Source organism: Saimiri boliviensis, chromosome 2 (genome assembly GCF_048565385.1).
Source record: "Saimiri boliviensis isolate mSaiBol1 chromosome 2, mSaiBol1.pri, whole genome shotgun sequence".
Classification (NCBI taxonomy): domain Eukaryota; kingdom Metazoa; phylum Chordata; class Mammalia; order Primates; family Cebidae; genus Saimiri; species Saimiri boliviensis.
Window position 1 is genome coordinate 222,740,658 of NC_133450.1, and position 20,188 is coordinate 222,760,845.

General features: G+C 42.4%; 1 protein-coding gene across 25 annotated transcripts in view; it reads right to left on the minus strand.

Moving 5' to 3' along the window:
* The window catches only part of FNBP1 (formin binding protein 1), a 168,817-nt gene that overhangs the window by 26,391 nt on the left and 122,238 nt on the right, over positions 1-20,188 (minus strand). For 4 of the 25 annotated variants that reach the window (XM_039475149.2, XM_039475148.2, XM_039475145.2 and 1 more), the window contains exons 7-12: positions 15,514-15,642; positions 13,197-13,343; positions 10,636-10,833; positions 9,500-9,682; positions 5,043-5,126; positions 1,688-1,702 (exon numbers count right to left, since the gene is read on the minus strand). In XM_039475149.2, the coding sequence (XP_039331083.2) occupies positions 1,688-1,702; positions 5,043-5,126; positions 9,500-9,682; positions 10,636-10,833; positions 13,197-13,343; positions 15,514-15,642 (756 nt within the window). The remainder of the gene's footprint in view (positions 1-1,687; positions 1,703-5,042; positions 5,127-9,499; positions 9,683-10,635; positions 10,834-13,196; positions 13,344-15,513; positions 15,643-20,188) is intronic. The other 21 variants (XM_074395463.1, XM_074395462.1, XM_039475162.2 and 18 more) reach the window with 8 other exon arrangements.

Here is a 20,188-nt window from a genome sequence, read left to right on the forward strand (position 1 = left end):
AGCCTTCCAAAGCACTGGGATTACAGGCAGGAACCACCATGCCCAGCCAGCATGCACTTCTTTGCTGGCTTCAAAGTAATGGTAGAAAGCAACAGTTCAATACCAACTTGGTAAAATAATTTGTTTTTCAAACAGAAAGATTGCCTGAAAATACTACCTTTTGCTGCTAGCTCCCAGAAAAACAATGGATAAAGGGTAAGAAGGAAACCCTGGCAGCCGAGAAGGCCTCCTAGTGAATAGATCCAATTCCTCCCAAGTTCACACTGCTCAAGAACCTGTAATTCATTTAAGTATCTGGATCTCTTCCCTTCATGTAGAGACCTTAAAGACTCGTCTCAGGATTTTACTTCACAGTCTAAGAAATGTTTAACTTAATAAAATATTATTTTTCTTTAGGGTTGCGTCCATTACCAAATACTGAGTCATGTTGAAAAAATTATGTATATACATACATATGTATACATACACACATGTAAATATTTACATATTTTTAAATCACCATAAAATACTATCCTAAGTTATCAATAGCGTGCTTATACTGCTGATCTTATTCCCAGTTGAACTGTCACAGTTGATCACTGTCCCATTATTTTAGGATATTCTTAGCTGTGGAATTTGAGAAGACTATGAAACTATTATAGATATTTGAAGCACAGTTATAGGTTATGTTAGTTAAGTTACTTTTAATAAATGTAATGATTAGTTTGACTGTTTACTACGCATATACAATGAAGTACAAACGACACAAAACACTGAGTAAATAATTCTAAAAAGGCTTAGGAGGCTCTTTTCACTGTCCATGAAATCCTCCTGTGGCCTCTTGAATCAGCTATGCACAAGGCACCAACATATCTACGTCGCGCCAGAAAGATTCCAGAGTTTTCCATTCCCACGGGTGGCCTCAAACCTGGGTAGCAGCTGCCGGCTGGGATCATTCCTACACGGCTCTTTCAGGCTCCCAGATTTTTTCATCTACTTCTATGGTTCTCAAATAGGAACATTCTTCAACTATTAAATTTACTTTTATTCAAAATGATGCAACAGACACCCCCCAGATTTAATATTTACGTTCTTTTTTTTTTTTTTTTTTTTTTGGCGATGGAGTCTCTCACTCTGTCACCTAGGCTGGAGTGCAGTGGCACGATCTCGGCTCACTGCAACCTCTGCCTCCCAGGTTCAAGCAATTCTCTTGCCTCAGCCTCCTGAGTAGCTGGGGTTACAGGCACATGCCACCACGCCTGGCTAATTATTTGTACTTTCATAGACACGAGGTTTCACCATGTTGCCCAGGTTGGTCTCAAACTCCTGAGCTCAGGCAATCCACCCACCTCGGCCTCCTAAAGTGCTAGGATTACAGGCATGAGCCACCACGCCTGGCCTTTACGTTCATATTCATATAGACACTTTATTCACCTTTGTCCTCCTCTTAAGGCCCCGATAATAAAGAACACCAAGTCATGAGTTAAGTGTTAATTTTCTTAGCAACTTGAAAAGATGAAGATCACCTCTATTAGATTCTGGACCTCTGTATCCAAGAAGTCTAATAAGGAAACACCAACAGAAGCACACATAAGAGAAACACAGACCAAGTTAACTTTGAAGATATGTTGTGCATGGCATAGCATTCACAAAACACACGCCGAAAACCTGATTAGACTCAGGACATGCATGGAATAATTGTGCTTACCAGCTTGAGAGAAAGCTTCATGTAAAAATTGGAGAGGTATGGGAAAGAGAGAGAGAGAGAAAGAGAGAGAGAAGGAGAAAAAAAACAACACCACATCAGAAGAAGACGAACTTGGTCAGCTCCACCATATTAAAATACCACGCACGTCCACCCGCTGATTCATAAAAACGACTTGTAGCAGATCTGCGCAAAAGTTCACAGGAACGGCTGCTCCCTAATGAACTTTTTTGAGGCTCCGCATTGGCAGAGCAAAGATCAGATAGAAAAGGAGGGTTTCTGTTACAGGTCCGTGTTGGTCCCTCAGCCTAGATGGAAACTCAAGTAAGCTTGTAGTCGGGGACACAGAATGACTATCAAAGAAAAAATATAATCACACAACCTTCTGTTCTCCAAATTTTCCATGGAAAGTTTTACACAGACTAAAAAAAGTCTGAACACTAATTACTTCCGTGATAGGCAAGTCGTATTTTTATGTTAAGGAACTGTAATAAATATAAACATTGGCCAGGCACGGTGGCTCACCCCTGCAATCCCAGCACTTTGAGAGGCCAAGGGCGGGCAGATTACTTGAAGACAGGAGTTTGAGACCAGCCTGGCCAATGTGGTGAAGCCCAGTCCGTCTTGACTAAAAATACAAAAAACAAACAAACAAACAAAAAAAAAAACATTAGCCGGGAGTGGTGGCCGGCACCTGTAATCCCAGCTACTTGGGAGGCTGAGGCAAGAGAATCACTTAAATCCAGGAGGCGGAGGCTGCAGTGAGTCAAGATCATGCCATTGCAATCTAGCCTGGGCAACAAGGGCAAAACTCTGTCTCAAAAATAAATAAATAAACTGACATGAAGGCAAAGTCTGAAATTGGTGAATTGGTAGCAAATGACTGACTAGCAGGTGCTCTAAGAAACTACCTGCAGGACCCGAAATGCCTCTCACGGCCAGGCTAGAGGACAACGTTCCCTCCCACCTGAGCACTGTGTGCTGCCCGTGCTCAGTGGACAGTGTCTGCTGAGGCTTTCTATGAAACTCTGAGCCCCATCCATAGGGGTTGGGTATTCAGAGAATTATCCACTGTGACTGCTCTTTTTAAAGTATTTACTTACTTATCAATTTACTGATTTTTGGTTTTGTTTTTGGAGACAGGGCAGATTGTACAGTGGCACAACGTCAGCTCACTGAAGCCTCAATCTCCAGGGCTCAAGTGATCCTTACACCTCAGCCTCCTGAGTATAGCTGGGACTACAGGTGCGTGCCACCACACTTGGTTAAGTTTTGTATTTTTTGGTAGAGATGGGGCTTTCACCATGTTGCCCAGGCTGATATCAAACTCGTGAGCTCAAATGACCCACCCACCCCAGCCTCCCAAAGCACTGGGATTACAGGTGTGAACCATCACGCATGGCCTAAAAAACTAATTCTTAATTTAAGATTGATTCAAAGTTGACACTTCTTTGTAAATACAAAATAACTTTTAAAGAAATTGTCCCTATATAGGAACATGAGATTTTAAAGGAAAGAAACAGAAAGGCAAGGCTTTGTCGGGGAAAAATGGTGCATTATACAGTCACATTCCTGACTGTCTGACGTGAGCCGTCTACAAGTACTTCAGCCCGCCTGTGAACTTGAGCACAGATCTACTTATCACAACTGGAATTCATCATACGCACAGACCAGACTTACGGTGCACAGCAGAAAACTCCAAATATCTTTCCTACAAGGCACACTATCATATACAGATATTTTCTTACACATTATTATCTAAACATTGCTAATTCAAAGAACTAACATTTCAACTAGGTACACTATTTGCTCTCTACTTGGCTACTTTCATTACGCAAAGTCATATATTCTTTCTTAAGCATTCCACAGAGTTCTCACCTCAAAACATTGTATAGGAAGATTATAACACTTCATAGTAAAAACAAGTCATCAGGATTGAACATAAATCCCCATCAAATAGGAAATACCAAATTCTCAGACAAATTTGATTTTATTTGTGACGGATAATCTATTAACATAAGAAGTGCCATCACAGTACACGGAATTTCTTTTTAATCATTATATATTGGTTTTCAGTCTTAAGCTGTAAGCCAGCCAATTAGAATTTCTCTTAAAATTAGAAAGCAACATCATTGGCTAAAATAATAATTTTGAAGATTCCATTAAGTGCATTGCTAGACACCTGAAGAATTAAAAAGCTGTCAGTTTCAGGCGACAGTTAAAGAGCCGTGGGAGCCACAAGCGTCAATAACACATGGGGAACACAGAGCTGGCAAGTCCATGTGTTATTGGACAGTCACAGTACTAACCTCATGTACAAAGAAAGGGGACAGTGAAAATAAATGTATAGATACATAGAGAGAAGAAAACTCATTTTACTGTGCTAGGAAATCGCTCACGCGTCATTGATTTGTTTGTTTGTTCTCCAAGCTTTAGGGCATGACTCCCTTAGGGATCCGTTGGTTACAAACATGGATGTGGGACTGAGCTACACTGCCGTCTGTAAGAGCATCACTCTCCTGTGACCACACATTGCAGCTGTGTTTTATGCGTAAAAATCTGCAGTGAAGTCATACCAGTGACATAGCAGACGGCAGCCACAGTCCCAGAACTAGAATGAAAAGAGAAAAACAGGCCGGGTGCGGTGGCGCATGCCTGTAACCCCAGCACTTTGGGAGGCCGAGGCAGGCAGTTCACCTGAGTTCAGGAGTTCGAGACCAGCCTGAGCAACGTGGAGAAACCCCCATCTCTAATAAAAATGTAAAAAATTAGGTCGGGCACGGTGGCTCACGCCTATAATCCCAGTACTTTGGGAGGCCGAGGTGGGTGGATCACGAGGTCAAGAGATGGAGACCATCCTGGTCAACACGGTGAAACCCCGTCTCTACTAAAAATACAAAAAAATTAGCTGGGCGTGGTGGCGCGTGCCTACAGTCCCAGCTACTCGGGAGGCTGAGGCAGGAGAACCGCTTGAACCTGGGAGGTGGAGGTTGTGGTGAGCCGAGATCACGCCATTGTACTCCAGCCTGGGCAACAAGAGCGAAACTCCATCTCAAAAAAAAAAAATAAATAAATAAGAAAGAAAAGAAAAAAGAGAAACAAACAAACAAAAAACCAAGCTCAGCTCACCACTGTTATTAGAAAGTTTGCTTCCTTTATTCATGTAAGTTTTTCAGATAAAGTTGCCTATGGATGAATTTATACAATTAGCCTTTTTTTTTTTCCCCTCTCAATTAAGAATTTCATTTCGTAGTGTGGAAGCATAACAGAGTGCCTCTGGGTCCCCAGTCTTGGTGCTGTGAATGGGGTTAGTGGCTGTGCCGTGACTGTATGACCTGGCCGTCACAGGTGAACTTACAACATAGTCCCTAGCCTCAAAGGCATACGTGGGTTTCCCTATTGTCCTCTTCATGAGTTCTTTGTGAAAACAGAAAGACTGAGTCTGCCAATAACCAGCAAGAGAACAAGATAAAATAAATAAAATTAAAGTAACCATAAGACTTTAGCATATGACAAACAATTGGTAAGGATTTTCAAAATCTTTTGGTCAACATTGATGGTATTTTTCCATACAATTAACTCTAAAATATGAAAAACGTATGTCCATATTTTAGATATAGAAGTCTCTTGCACAGGCCAGAAAATGAAATCTTAGTTTAAGCAACAAAATTACTCTTCGTAGATGGCAAACTGAGAACATACTATCTAGTTTCATTTTTCTTCAACTTACTTAAAAATGAAATAATGGTTAATGCTCTGGTGGCATCTTTAAAGATATTCGGTGAAACAAAATTTCCTTATAAATATCAACAGCTTACAGCAAATCACATTTTATCCTGTTTAATTATTTAGAAACAAAATCAGTTATGCTGAGATATGTCTGCTGGGATTTATATACTCCGATGACAGAAACAAATTATTGACATCTGAATCTGAAAGCTGTAAAACATGAGAAATTAAAAGACATAATAAACTCACAGATTTCTTAATCTCTCAGGAACTTTTTCTAATTAAATTATTATTGGCATAATAGTGTTAACTTATAAAGTAGAATGAATGTGAAGGTAGGAGGGCTGTATCGTTTTGGTCACAGAACCTGTCAACCATGCTAGGCACGTTCCATGTTGACACTGCTTAAAAATGAAATCTATTTCTCCAAACTTCAGACTTTTTTTTGAGCTTGAGCTTCTTTTTTTTGCACTGCAGCTTCCTAGAGAAAGGAACATTAATTCTGACCCTACGAACAGGCTGACCAAAAGTGAAAGCAGCAAAAATATTTCTCTACTTCTTTACTATGGCTTCTAGTAGAAATATGTATGTGGTTTAACCCCAGGAAAATAAACTCACCATTTGGGGGGAAAAAAAATTTTTTTTTGAGACAGAGTTTTGCTCTTGTCGCCCAGGCTGGAGTACAATGGCACAATCTTGGCTCACTGCAACCTCCGCCTTCCAGGTTCAAGCAATTCTCCTGCCTCAGCCTCCCCAGTAGCTGGGGTTATAGGTATGCACCACCACGCCTGGCTAATTTTATATTTTTAGTAGAGACAGGGTTTCTACATGTTGGTCAGGCTGGTCTTGAACTCCCGACCTCAGGTGATCTGCCCGCCTCGGCCTCCCAATGTGCTGGGATTACAGGCATGACCATCATGCCCAGTGGGAAGTATTTTTTAACAAAGATTTGCTGAGCACAGATTTGAGGAATAAATACAATTCACATTGCTGATATGGTAAAACAGAGATTTTCCTTTAAATCATCAAAAGAACCGGTTTCTCATTTCATTAAGTGTTACATTTTTTTTCTAACCATTCTTTTCTTATATTTATCGATGACTGAACTCTTAATTTTTTTTCTAAACATTTAGCAAATGCCATGAACCACAGATTCACAAACCATTTTCAGCCAATTGCACATTTCAGACTGTGTAATGTTAAGTGAAAGCTAGAATTGACACATAAACAAATGGTAAACAATCCATGAATATTCATCATGACAGTTCGAAAAATACAGAGATAATATATAAATGTAACACATGAATGCTTGGTAAAACGGCAGAGATGGGTTAACTGACAGTTCATACAAAACTTTCAGTCTAGCAAAAACACCTCATCATGGAAATTCTTGGGTTAACAATGAGTGGAGTTCTAAACGTCAGCATCATTGAGCCAAGAAGCTGCAGATTCTTCAAGTCCTAGTCATACAGCTCAGCTTAATCCAGCATCTACTTTTTTTTTTTTTTTTTTTTTTTTTTGAGATGAAGTCTCACTCTGTCACCCAGGCTGGAGTGCAGTGGTGCGATCTCGGCTCATTGCAACCTCCGCCTTCTGGTTTCCAGCAATTCTCCTGCCTCAGCCTGTCAAATAGCTGGGATTACAGGTGCCTGCCACCATGACTGGCTTATTTTTGTATTTTTGGTAGAGACAAGATTTCACCACATTGGCCAGGCTGGTCTCAACCTCCTGACCTCATGATCCTCCTGCCTTGGCCTCCCAAAGTTCTGGGATTACAGGTGTGAGTCACTGCGCCCAGCCCCATCATCACTTTTGAAGCTGTACTCTGCCTTCCTTCAATGCCTTTTTTCATATCTTTCAGAAATTACATTTCTAATTCTTAACCTGATATGCTAGATAGCATTAAAGCAAGATAATTCTACCAACTATAAATCTGAGACTCTCATATTAAAGGAACTCTGCATATAAGGAAATATTTTTTCCTCTATTTAAAAAAACTAACAACCTTGTCATTGATTATGTATTTACTTTTTTTTTTTTTTTTTTTGGAGAAAGCGTCTCACTCTGTTGCCCAGGCTGGAGTGCAGTGGTGTGATCTTGGTTTACTGCAACCTCTTCCTCCTGGGTTCCAGCAATCCTCCCATCTCAGTCTCCCAAGTAGCTAGGACTACAGGCACACGCCACCACGCCTGGCTATTTTTTTTGTATTTTTAATGGGGAGACAGGGTCTAGCCACGTTGCCCAGGCTGGTCTCGAACTCCTGAGCTCAAGCAATCCATCCACCCTGGCCTCCCAAAGTGCTGGGACTACAGGCATGAGCCACTGCTCCAGGCCTCTTTTTTACACAGAGTAGTTTTTGTAGAAATATGATTGTCAGGTTAACAATGACGACTGTTATTCGTTTACTGGTAACCAGCTATTAATTCCAAGTCCAAGAAGGACATCTCTCCCCTCTAGTTAATTAGCTGTAGTTTAGAATCTTTTCCCATGCCAATGTGTCAGCTGACACTCAGGAAAGGCTGGCATCCAACTCTGGCTTTGGGGCACTACCAGGCACTATTTGGAAAGAAGTAACCCAACTGTCAGTTGACTGGAGAGCCCAGGAGAAGGGAAAAGTAAAACTTATGTTTGCACCAGAAAGCCTTCTGCTACAGCTGTATCGCAGCTCCCATGGGCTGGGATTTTTTTTTTTTTTTTTTTTTTAAGGTAAAAAAGATATGTGAATGCTGCAGAGATTATAGGCGTGGGCCACTGTCCCTGGTCTAAATATCTGTTTACTCATTATATTCATCATAAAAGATATTTTGGGAAGGCTTAAACTAGACTGACCACTCAGAATGATGTGGGAATCCACATACTACTTTACGCCAATCTTTCCCTATAAACCAAACCGGTATCTACATTGGATGGCTACCTCAAGTCCATCAACTCTGTGACTTAAGCACATCAATCTTAATTAGGATGGCGAACTTGAATCTTAATAACATCCACTTATGAGTCAACATAGCAGTTGCTCCCTGAAGTTGGACGTCACGGAATCGCAGACTCTGTAACCAGACTGACTCCCTGGATCTAATCCCGGCTCTGCATCTTCCTCACTCCACCTTTGTGTGCCTCAGTTTCCTTAGCGGTAAAATAAGGAAACATGAGTACTAGGCTTCACATCTAGGCTTCACAGTGTGGCTGGAAAAAAGTAAATGAGCACACGGAACAGAGCTTTGCACACACTAAGCGCTCAGTAAGTGTCAGCTGCTTTTATTACTTCATCCTTTAAAGAGAAATCCTGCATTAGGCCTCTTCCAATCAACAGATATTTTATGGACTCCTTATAATCTCACTAAAATTGCAAATGAAACCACTGTGACTTACGACTCTTCTCCTTTGAACCCTGAGGCATAGCTCAGGGAAGTGTCTTCATTATACTCACATTGCTTCAGTAATTACCAAGGCAATATTTTTTGACTTACACAGTCATTTCCAATTCCTTATCTCACAGGTTGCTAGTTTTGTTTGTTTATTCATTTATCTATTTATTTAGAGATGGGATCTGACTATGTTGTCCCAGCTGGTCTCGAACTCCTGAGCTCAAGTGATTCTCCCACCTCAGCCTCCCAAAGGGCCAGGCTTACAGGCATGAGACACTGTGCTTGTCCTATTTATTTTCACATATATATTTTAAGAGATGGGGTCTCACTATGTTGTCCAAGCTGCTAGGATTACAGGTATAAGCCATCGTGCCCGGGCTCAGGTTGCTCGTTTTAGAAATGAAATCTTAAGTTTCCTTTTTTGGTTAAAATTAAGGTAAAAGATTAATGACTCGGATGCTTTAAAGAGGAAGAGGGGTAAAGTCCTCTTTAAACAGAAAGAGCTCTGGGATGCCTGGCTTTCTCCTTTCTTCTATGCGCCCTGCTTCCTTCTTTCTTCCCTCCTCTTTCTGGCTTTTTCTTTCCAGCTATCATGGTTTTTTAACTTTTTTATATGTTATGGGAAAACACAATGGCTTCATTCACAAACAAAATTAGTTATGCAGAACCGAACATGCAACAGAAGCACGCCAGAGAGACAGGATTCCGGAGCAGAACTTACCCCACGCTTTAGGCTCCTGAAGCAGTGGATTTTGGGTTTGGAGGTCATGAACTCGTTGAAGCGGTGGGAGAGGGGTTCCTTTTGCTGCTTGGGAGACTGGGGGCCGTTGGGAACAGCAGAGGGTGAGGCAGAGGCAGGAGGGGGAGGGGGAGGCTGATGGGGGGATGTTAAAAGGGACATAAGCTACATGTAAGAGATGGAGCCGTGACAGAGTAAAAATCAGAAACAAGAAGATAAGACACAAAACAAAAATACGCATCAAATCATATTTGAAATCCAACGCAAGTAAAACACAAACAATTAAATTTTAGGCCATGGTCCAAAAGAAAACATGTAGGAGGTGGTTAAATGAAGAATATGATGAGAGTTGGGAGGTTTAGTAAGTAACGCGACAGAAGAAGAGCAAGAAATATCTGACAAGAAGCTCGTGCAGACTTTCCCATGCAAACTACAGCTCTAGTTAGCTATTCTAAACCAGCTTAAGCCAGAAGGTAAATATTTCCATATCACCTAAGCTAACATAGCCTGATGGGAAAAAAATGGAAGACCTTCAATGCTAAGGTTGTGAAAACAGTAGACAGTCTGTTTAAATTAATAAATATTAAGTCATTCTAAAGTTAAAGCAGTCACGCTGCCTTGATCATATTCTACAACCCCAGGTTAATGCTGTCATGCATTTAACGTATCACACTACGCAAAGAAAATGAAAAATGTTCATGGATACGCATGTTAACATGAATTCAAAACCAAGTTATTAACATGGTAACAGTTTCAATTAGATGTGCGGATAAAGTGTTACGGGAATTTCGCACTACATCCCCTCCCAGCCAAGGTCACCAGCAGTCTAGGAGACGAAGGAGTGAAAGGTATGACGGGAAATGGTGGAGAGGTCAGTAATCTGTTAGTGTGGGTGTCACGGGAGGAGGATAATGCTTCTGAAATAAGACACAGGGCCATGGCAAAAATACCACCACCAAAAAGAAATACTGCCTCAAAATACAAGGAGCACGCTAGCTTTTTTCTTTTGCATTCTGAAACTACAGGTCTAAGATCTTAGTTTTCGTAAGACTCAAAGATCAAGTCAAAATCTCCACACCTTATACAACTCATTTCACACCGCGTCCAACCATCAGTACCTTATTCTTTTTGATGAATGGCCACAACTTTCCTTTGGATTTGCCACCAAATTTGAGGTCTGGTTTGCCTTCTCCTCTGGAATTTGAAAGGCTGTTATCGGACACGGTACGCTTCATGGGCTGACTGTAATCCTCAAACTCAATGTCTCCAGGAGGCTCAAACCCTGATTTATAAGCTTCTATTACCAGCTGTGAATCCTGAAATTACACCCGCAAGCATATAAATACATTCAGAAGCATGCAAATACTTTTTAAACAATGAATTATGATGACCTCATACAGATGATACCTAAGGAAATAACACTGATTGATGATAACATTTTTCCTAGTCACTTTTTTTTCTTTTTTTGAGATGGAGTCTCGCTCTGTTGCCCAGGCTGGAGGGCAGTGGTGCCATCTTAGCTGACTGCAACCTACACCTCCGGGGTTCCAGTAATTCTCCTGCCTTAGCCTCCTGAGTAGCTGGGACTACAGACGCTCACCATCACGTCCAGCTAATTTTTATTTTTGTTTTTGTTTTGGTTTGGTTTGGTTTTTTGAGACGGAGTCTTGCTCTGTCGTCCAGGCTGGAGTGCAATGGCGTGATCTTGGCTCACTGCAACTCCTGCCTCCTGGGTACAAGAAATTCTCCTGCCTCAGCCTCCCAAGTAGCTAGGACCATAGGTGTGCACCACCATGCCCAGCTAATTTTTGTGTTTTTAGTAGAGACGGGGTTTTATCATGTTGGTCAGGCTGGTCTTAAACTCCTGACCTTGTGATCTGCCCACCTTGGCCTCCCAAAATGCTGGGATTACAGGTGGGAGCCACTATGCCCAGTCTAATTTTTGTGTTTTTAGTAGAGGTAGTGTTTCACCATGTTAGCCAGGCTGGTCTTGAACTTTCTATCTCAGGTGACCCACCCACCTAGGCTTCCCAAAGTGCTGGGATTACAGGTGTGAGCCACCGCACCTGGTCAGCTGTCTTCATTCATTTCAGAAGCCATCAGTAATGTTCATTTGAGCTTTAAGAAGACAAAACTGTCGTTTTCTGATTTTTTTTTTTTTTGAGACAGAATCTCGCTCTGTCACCCAGGCTGGAGTACAGTGGCATGACCTTAGCTTGCTGCAACCCCTGACTCCTGAGTTCCAGCAATTCTCGTGCCTCAGCTTCCCGAGTAGCTGGGACTAGAGGCATGTACCACCATGTCCAGCTAATTTTTGGTTTTTTTTTTTTTTTTTTTTTTTTTTTGAGACGGAGTTTTGCTCTTGTTACCCAGGCTGGAGTGCAATGGCGCGATCTCGGCTCACCGCAACCTCTGCCTCCTGGGTTCAGGCAATTCTCCTGCCTCAGCCTCCTGAGTAGCTGGGATTACAGGCACGAGCCACCATGCCCAGCTAATTTTTTGTGTTTTTAGTAGAGACGGGGTTTCACCATGTTGACCAGGATGGTCTCGATCTCTTGACCTCGTGATCCACCCGCTTCGGCCTCCCAAAGTGCTGGGATTACAGGCTTGAGCCACCGCGCCCGGCCAATTTTTGTATTTTTAATAGAGATGGGGTTTTGCCATGTTGGCCAGGCTGGTCTAGAACTTCTGGCATCAAGTGATCCACCCACCTTGGCCTCTCAAAGTGCTGAGATTATAAGTGTGAGCCACCACACTGGGCCAGCTGCATAACTTTTATGTTAAATATTTGGTTTTTCAAATTAATAGTAAAAGCCTACGCTGGTGTTCTGTTTATATTTTTTTGAGAGAAATAGAATCTCTAGGAATTCATTGGTCCTCAAGTAGTATTCTCAACCAAAGAAGGTTTTGCCCTCTCAGAGGACAAGCTGCAATATATGGAGACATTTTTGACTGTCAGAACTTGGAAAGTGCTACTGGCATCTCCTGGGTAGAGGCCAGGGATGCTGCTAAACGTCCTGTAATGCCCTCAACAAGAAAAATGATCTAGTCTAAGATAATGTCAAAAGTACCTGAAGAAACCCTGTTTCGGCTGGGCACAGTGGTTCAGGCCTGTAATCCCAACACTTTGGGAGGCTGAGGCAGGCAGGTCAACTGAGGTCAGGAGTTGGAGACCAGCCTGGCCAACGTGGTGAAACCCTGTCTCTGCTAAAAATACAAAAATTAGCCGGGCGTGGTGGCACATGCCTGTAGTCCCAGCTACTTGAGAGGGTGAAGCAGGAGAATCACTTGAACCTGGGAGGCAGAGGCTGCAGTAAGCTGAGATCGCGTCACTGCACTCCAGCCTGGGCAACGAGAACAAGACTCCGTCTCAAAAAAAAAAAAAAAAAAAAAAGAAGAAGAAGAATCTGATTTACAAGAAACAAAGTCTTTCCCTTTTTCCAGAAAACACTTTTGCAGAAAACACAAACTCAATTCTGTCATCTCTTGGACAATTTACCACTTAAATGTGTTTTCCAAAAAAGGAATTATAAAGTTAAATCCAAGACACAGAGCTTGTATGACCACTGAAAGCAACTACCCACTGTGAGATGATTCAATGAGGTCACACAGAAAGGGGACAGGGAGAAATAATGGAACTGCAAATAGTTATCAATGAGGCTGAAACGGCAATACTTACATTTTTCTGATCAATGGACTCAGCTGCTTTCACTATGCCATCCAAGCACTTCCCAATGATGGGTATCACCTGCCGATCAACCTCTGCGTACGTCTTCATGGAGTCTCCGATCCTCACAATCCTTCTTTCCTCCATCTCTTGTATTTTCTGCGACATGAGATTTTGTATAAAGTCAGTCTGGTCCATGATTATTAAATGAAATTGTTTTTTGGTAGCATTGTTACCTCTAACGAGTTCTCTATGAGGAAAAACGGGTTAGAGTAAGCGTGGCCATAAGTATTCAGTGCCTCCATATTAGCCAGCTGTACACTGATTTTATAAACTGTTAGGCATGTTAGGCTGCCTAAAGGTACGCTTTGCACAATTCCATTCTAATGTTAGTAAGAATGCCAAACTCAATAGTTTTTGTTTGTTTGTTTTTTTGAGATAGAGTTTTGCTCTTTTGCCCAGGTTGGGGTGCAATGGTGTGACCTCGGCTCACTGCCACCACCGCCTCCCAGGTATGAGCAATTCTCCTGCCTCAGCCTCCCAAGAAGCTGGGATTACAGGCACCTGCCACCACACCTGGCTAATTTTTTGCATTTTTAGTAGAGATGGGGTTTCACCATGTTGGCCAGGCTGGTCTCGAACTCCTTACCTCAGGTGATCCACCCACCTAGGCCTCCAAAGTGCTGGGATTACAGGCATGAGCCACCCATCCTGGCCAATAGTTTTATTATTAACACCATTTGTAGTCCACTTCAAACATTTTCTCCATCTTTAATCTACTAACTTTACCTTTTACCAAAAGCACAGTATTTAGTTAACTGTCTAAACCCAACACAGGTGGGTGTACCTTCCAGCTGTCATTTGGAAGTGCTTGTTTGCTGTGTATATAGACACTAAGAAGCAAATATTTATTATTCTTTTCTACAGTTGGACCCAAAGTTGCAAAAGATCTGTAAAATGGAATAACATATGCCTATCTTTTCTCATACCATTTTTGACAACCTAACATGGGCAAAAGAAAACAATCCAAAAGAAAGAACTGTCTTTTGTTCAAATCCAACAACTCTATGAATGCTGCTTTGACTTCTCTAGTTAAGCTGGCTTTTTTTTTTTTTTTTTTTATACATTGTCTTGTTCTATTGCCCAGGCTGGAGTACAGAGGCGCAATCTTGGCTCACTGCAACCTCTGCCTCCTGGGTTCAAATGATTCTCCTGCCTTAGCCTCCTGAGTAGCTGGGATTACAGGCATGTGCCACCATGCCCAGCTAATGTATGTATTTTTAGTTAAAGGCAGGGTTTCACCATGTTGGTGAGGCTGGGATGGAACTCCTGACCTCGTGACCCACCCACTTCAGCCTCCCAAAGAGCTGGGATTACAGGTGTGAGCCACCGTACCAATCTTAAATTGGCATTTTTTATAACCACAATCATCCCTTTAGCAAAGAGAGCACTAATCAGAGAATCATAGTTTAAGACTGACAAATAATTGGCCTCAGGTGCAAACCATGGAAGTTTGCAAAGTTATTGATTAATCTTGAGATTATTATATTTCATTCATATTGCTAGTCAATGCTTGATCTAGATGCTTTAAAAAATGATTTATCATGCCTGTAATCCTAGCACTTTGGGAGGCCAAGGCCAGAGAATTGCTTGAGTCCAAGAATTTGAGGCCAACCTGGGCAACATAGCAAGAACCTATCTCTACAAAAATTTTAAAAATTAGCAGGGCCTAGTGGTGCATGTCTGTAGTCCCAGCAACTTAGGAGGCTGAAGTCGGAGGATCCCCTGACCCCAGGAGTTCAAAGCTGCAGTGGGTCATGATTGTGCACTGCATTCCAGCCTGGGCGACAGAGTGAGACTGTCTCAAAAAAAAAAAAAAAAAGGGCCAGGTGCGGTGGCTCAGGTCTGTAATCCCAGCACTTTGGGAGGTCAAGCCAGGTGAATCATCTCAGGTCAGGACTTCAAGACCAGCTTGGCCAACATGGCAAAACTCATCTCTTCTAAAAATACAAAAATTAGCCAGGTATGGTGGTGTGCACCTGTAATCCCAGCTATTTGGGAGGTTGAGGCAGGGGAGTCACTTGAACCCAGGAGGCAGAGGTTTCAGTGAGCCAAGATCATGCCATTGCACTTCAGCTGTACTCCAGCCTGGGTGACAGAGCAAGAGCAAGACTCTGTCTCACAAAAAAGAGAAAAGAAAAAGACTTAGTGGAAATTTGGAATTATATAAAGACTCAGAATACAAACCCAGCAACCATGACTCAGAGCATCGTCTTTCTAAGGAAAGCAAAGCATAAAACACAAAATCTGAGAGGTGTTCAGGACTTACCTGGAAGATGTTGGGGATGTGAGTATGGTAATATTCATGCTGCTCATGGTTGAATTTCTGGAGAATGGATGAGTAATCTGCTTTGCTGTCCTCTGCCATTTGGTGACGTATTTGAGCTTGTTGTCGGGCCTTAGGGCAAAAACATGAATACATCATAAATAAAAGCCTGGCTGCAATCAATAAAAGCCTAGAACTGCACACTGGGATGCCCAGGGGCCAGATTTACCTCAAATGTATTTAGCAGGTGCTATTTTTTAATGTTCTGAAATTGAATTTCCTTTAGGTAAGCAACGTGCATCCTAGTTTGTACAGAACTCCACCATTCCCTATTGTCTTCACGTGCTGTGCACTTTCCAGTTTCACACGCCATTCTATATGGTCTCCACGTGGGCCAATTCATATATTTATGTTACCTGGAGGACCCTTGTGGGAACCTTTGCTCATATACACTTTTTTTCTTTCTTTCTTTTTTTTTTTTAAGGCCGGAGTGCAGTGGCGCAATCTCGGCTCACTGCAATCTCCGCCTCCTGGATTCAAGCAATTTTCCTGCCTCAGCCTCCCGAGTAGCTGGGACTACAGGTGCACGCCACCACGCCCAGCTAATTTTTGTGTTTTTTAGTAGAGATGGGGCTTCACCATGTTGGCCAGGATGGTCTTGATCTCTTGACCTCATGATCCACCCGCCTCGGCCTCCCAAAGTGCTGGGATTACAGGCATGAGCCACCACGCCCAGCTACATTTTTTTTTTTTTTTGAGGGAATGAGAAATCCATAATTTTTTTTTTTTTTTCCAAGACAGGGTCTCGCTCTGTCACCCAGGCTGGAGTGCAGTGGCACAATCCCGGCTCACTGCAGCCTCAACCTCTGGGTTCAAGCAATCCTTTTACCTCAGTCTCCTGAGTAGCTGGGACTACAGGCATGTGCCACCATGCTCGACTAATTTTTGTAGAGATGAGGTCTCACCACATTGCCCAGGCTGGTCTTGAACTCCTCGACTCAAGCAATCCACCCGCCTCAGCCTCCCAAAGTGCTGGGATTATCACTGTGAACCATGGGGCCCGGTTGGGAAATCCATAAATTTTTAAACCCAGTTCTCAATGGGATTCATGAAAAAGGCATATAAAACACTGACCAAAGCAGACCTTTCTGAAGCTCTGTACCATGCTTATTTTTAGTATACACGTTAAAGAGGCAGTAAGTATGGCATCTTCTTTATGCTTTTTTAGGTTTTTTAAGCGGTCCTATTTTATGTTGTACTGCATTGTTTTTCTCCTAAAAAAATAATAAAACTTACTACTTCGTTTTTCTCTTCTAATTCATATTGTAATTAATCTCATACCTAAAAAAGGGGCAACAATTGTTGACTTGTTGTAGAATTGACTTTAAAGCTCAAACAGGAATGTCTACAAACTCTAAAGTCATCCAGAAGTACCAGAGCTTACACTGTTAATACCACCTTAGATTTCATACAGCACTGTGGCACTATCTTGATAAATACAATCTTGTGAATCTCTTACACAATTTGAGGTCCACGCAAGGCAAAAAACAGATGAAGATACAGCTTTTGGTCTTTCAGTGACCTGGCAAACGCACTGCATTGAGCCAAAACCACAACAGGAAATGGGCTGTCTTCCAACATAACCAGGGCAACTATTTGATTGCTTTTTGTTTTGTTTTACTGAACCAACGTTATAGAAAATTAAGACCTGGCTGGGTGTGGCAGATCACGCCTGTAATCCCAGCTCCACGGGAGGCTTGGGTGGGCAGATCACTTGAGCCCAGGAAATCGAGACCAGCCTGGGCAACATGGTGAGACTCCTCTCTCTACAAAAAATACAAACATTAGCCGGGCATGGTGGTGTGCACCTGTAGTCCCAGCTACTTAGGAGGCTGAAGCAGGAGGACTGCTTGAGCCTGGGAGGCTGAGGCTACAGTGAGCTGAGACCACTACCACTGCACTCCAGCCTGGGCCACAGAGCAAGACTCTGTTTCAAAAAACAAAATGCAACAAAAGAAAACACCACACAAACAAAAAAATGAGAAAATTAAGATCTAATCATGAAAGAAAGAAAATCAAAAGATAAGCTGGGCACGGTGGCTCAAGCCTGTAATCCCAGCACTTTGGGAGGCTGAGGCGGGTGGATCACAAGGTCGAGAGATCAAGACCATCCTGGTCAACATGGTGAAACCCCGTCTCTACTAAAAATACAAAAAAATTGGCTGGGCATGGTGGTGCGTGCCTGTAATCCCAGCTACTCGGGAGGCCGAGGCAGGAGAATTGCCTGAGCCCAGGAGGCGGAGGTTGCGGTGAGCCGAGATCGCGCCATTGCACTCCAGCCTGGGTAACAAGAGCGAAACTCCGTCTCAAAAAAAAAAAAAAAAGAAGAAAAAAAAAGAAAATCAAAAGGAAAGAAAAGGAAGGAAGGAAGGACAAAAAGAAAGGAAAGAAAGAGAGAGAAAGAAAGAAAGAAAAGAAAAAGAAAAAACACAGAGACACATTCAAATGTCAACCCGAAGGGGAATGCTCAAGTTGTTCCACTTTCTGCTTGACGGGAACATCCGGTATCGACTTCTTTTTCGTGACCATGTTCTTTACCGGTTTCCTGCCTATGTGACTTGAAGGCTTAACCTGACTTTCACTTCACACATTTGACTCATACGCATCTGGTGCAAGCCTAAGGCAATCCACAGTCGCTTCCTTCCTTTTCTTCCCTATTCACACATGAACACTTCCCAAATGAAGGTAACAATATCAGTGTTTCCAAACGCACTTCCTTACGACTGAGGTTTTTCGAGTGTCTTAAGGACTTTTGATCTCTCGGTGCCATTTTACCCTCTCGTCATCTACCCTCGGTGCATTTCCGCTGCCACATTCTTCCTCTTTGTTGGTGGCCTGTTAACTCCCTTCCTGACCATATGCCTCGGCATCCACTTCTTCCTGTGTCCACTAGTAAATATATTAGTCTAGCCTCAAAATGTTAAGTACTCGGCTACCCCCAAAAATCTGCCCCCTTCCAAAACACAGTAGCCCTCCTCTGTTTAAATAACAGCTTTCCCACCTACATGCATTCCATCTGTCCCCCGAACCATCCAGCACAAATACGCTATTAACTCTTCAGCTACTGACATTTCATCATGTATCATTTACTTATGAAGGTTAAAAAAAAAATTTCCATGTAACCTCAAATTTCTAAAATAGTCTCTATTTTATTCACAAGCTTTCCTCAGAAAGTCTCACAAAAATCCAGTGAGGGAATTTCTTCATCTGTTCTGTAAAGAACAGTAAGAAGGCTGGGTTCAGTGGTTCATGCCTGTAATACCAGCACTTGGGGAGGCTGAGGCAGGCAAATCACGAGTTCAAGACCAGGCTGACCAACATGGAGAATCCCCATCTCTATTAAAAATACAACATTAGCTGGGCGTGGTGGCGCATGCCTTTAATCCCAGCTACTTGGGAAGCTGAGGCAGGAGAATCGCTTGAATTAAACCCCGGAGGCAGAGGTGGGCCAAGATTGTACCACTGCACTCCAGTCTGGGCAACAAGAGTGAAACTCCGTCTCAAAAAAAAAAAGAAAATGAAAAAGAACAGTAAGAGGTCAGGAGATAGTTTCCTCATTTATTTTGGAGATTCTATCTAAGTGAGTTTTAAAAATAACTGTTCTGAAACAGGCATCACATCAGAATGCCAGCATTATATAGAATACGTATGTATTTACACGCACACACATATACACACATCCCACGTGAGCAGATAAAAGCTTCCTGACAATAAATTCACTCACACCAATATTTTAGAATATTTTACCCAAGTAGAACGTTTTACCTATGAAAGCTGGTGCCACCGGTACCCTAGCACCATTTGGTCGGAAGTGACTGTGATCTTCCTGTAGCTCCACAGAATCCCTAATCATGTTTTAGCTTTAGCTGCATAATTCCTTCTGTAAGCTTGTTACCTCCTAATAGATTCATGATTCCCTTTACCTTGTTTCTAAGCAGTAATCCTGAAAACATAACAAGGGCCCTAGATGTGAATAGGGGAAGACGCTGAGTAAGGACTGACATGTCTACAGTCCAGCCTAGAAAGTGGGATGTGTAGAAGAAAATAAATCAAAGAGGCCGGGCGCAGTGGCTCAAGCCTGTAATCCCAGCACTTTGGGAGGCCGAAGCGGGTGGATCACGACGTCAAGAGATCAAGACCATCCTGGTCAACATGGTGAAACCTCGTCTCTACTAAAAATACAAAAAATTAGCTGGGCATGGTGGCGCTTGCCTGTAATCCGAGCTACTCAGGAGGCTGAGGCAGGAGAATTGCTTGAACCCAGGAGGCGGAGATTGCGGTGAGCTGAGATTGCGCCATTGCACTCCAGCCTGGGTAACAAGAGCAAAACTCCGTCTCAAAAAAAAAAAAAAAAAAAGAAAGAAAGAAAAGAGAAGAAATCAAAGAAGTATATTTGAGAGAGAACAGGTCTGCCTTTTACGTTAAAGGAGCATTGTCTCTCTGGGAGTTTTTCTTCCATGTAAAAGACTGGACATGTGACTGCAAAGAACTGTCTATTTCTACACCTCTCACTCACTCTTGCTCACTAAAACTATAGGGAAACCTTCAAAAAACAGCGAGATATTGTGATATATCAAATTCTGTAAAGCCGCAGCAGAAAGACAAGACTGTCTTTTTC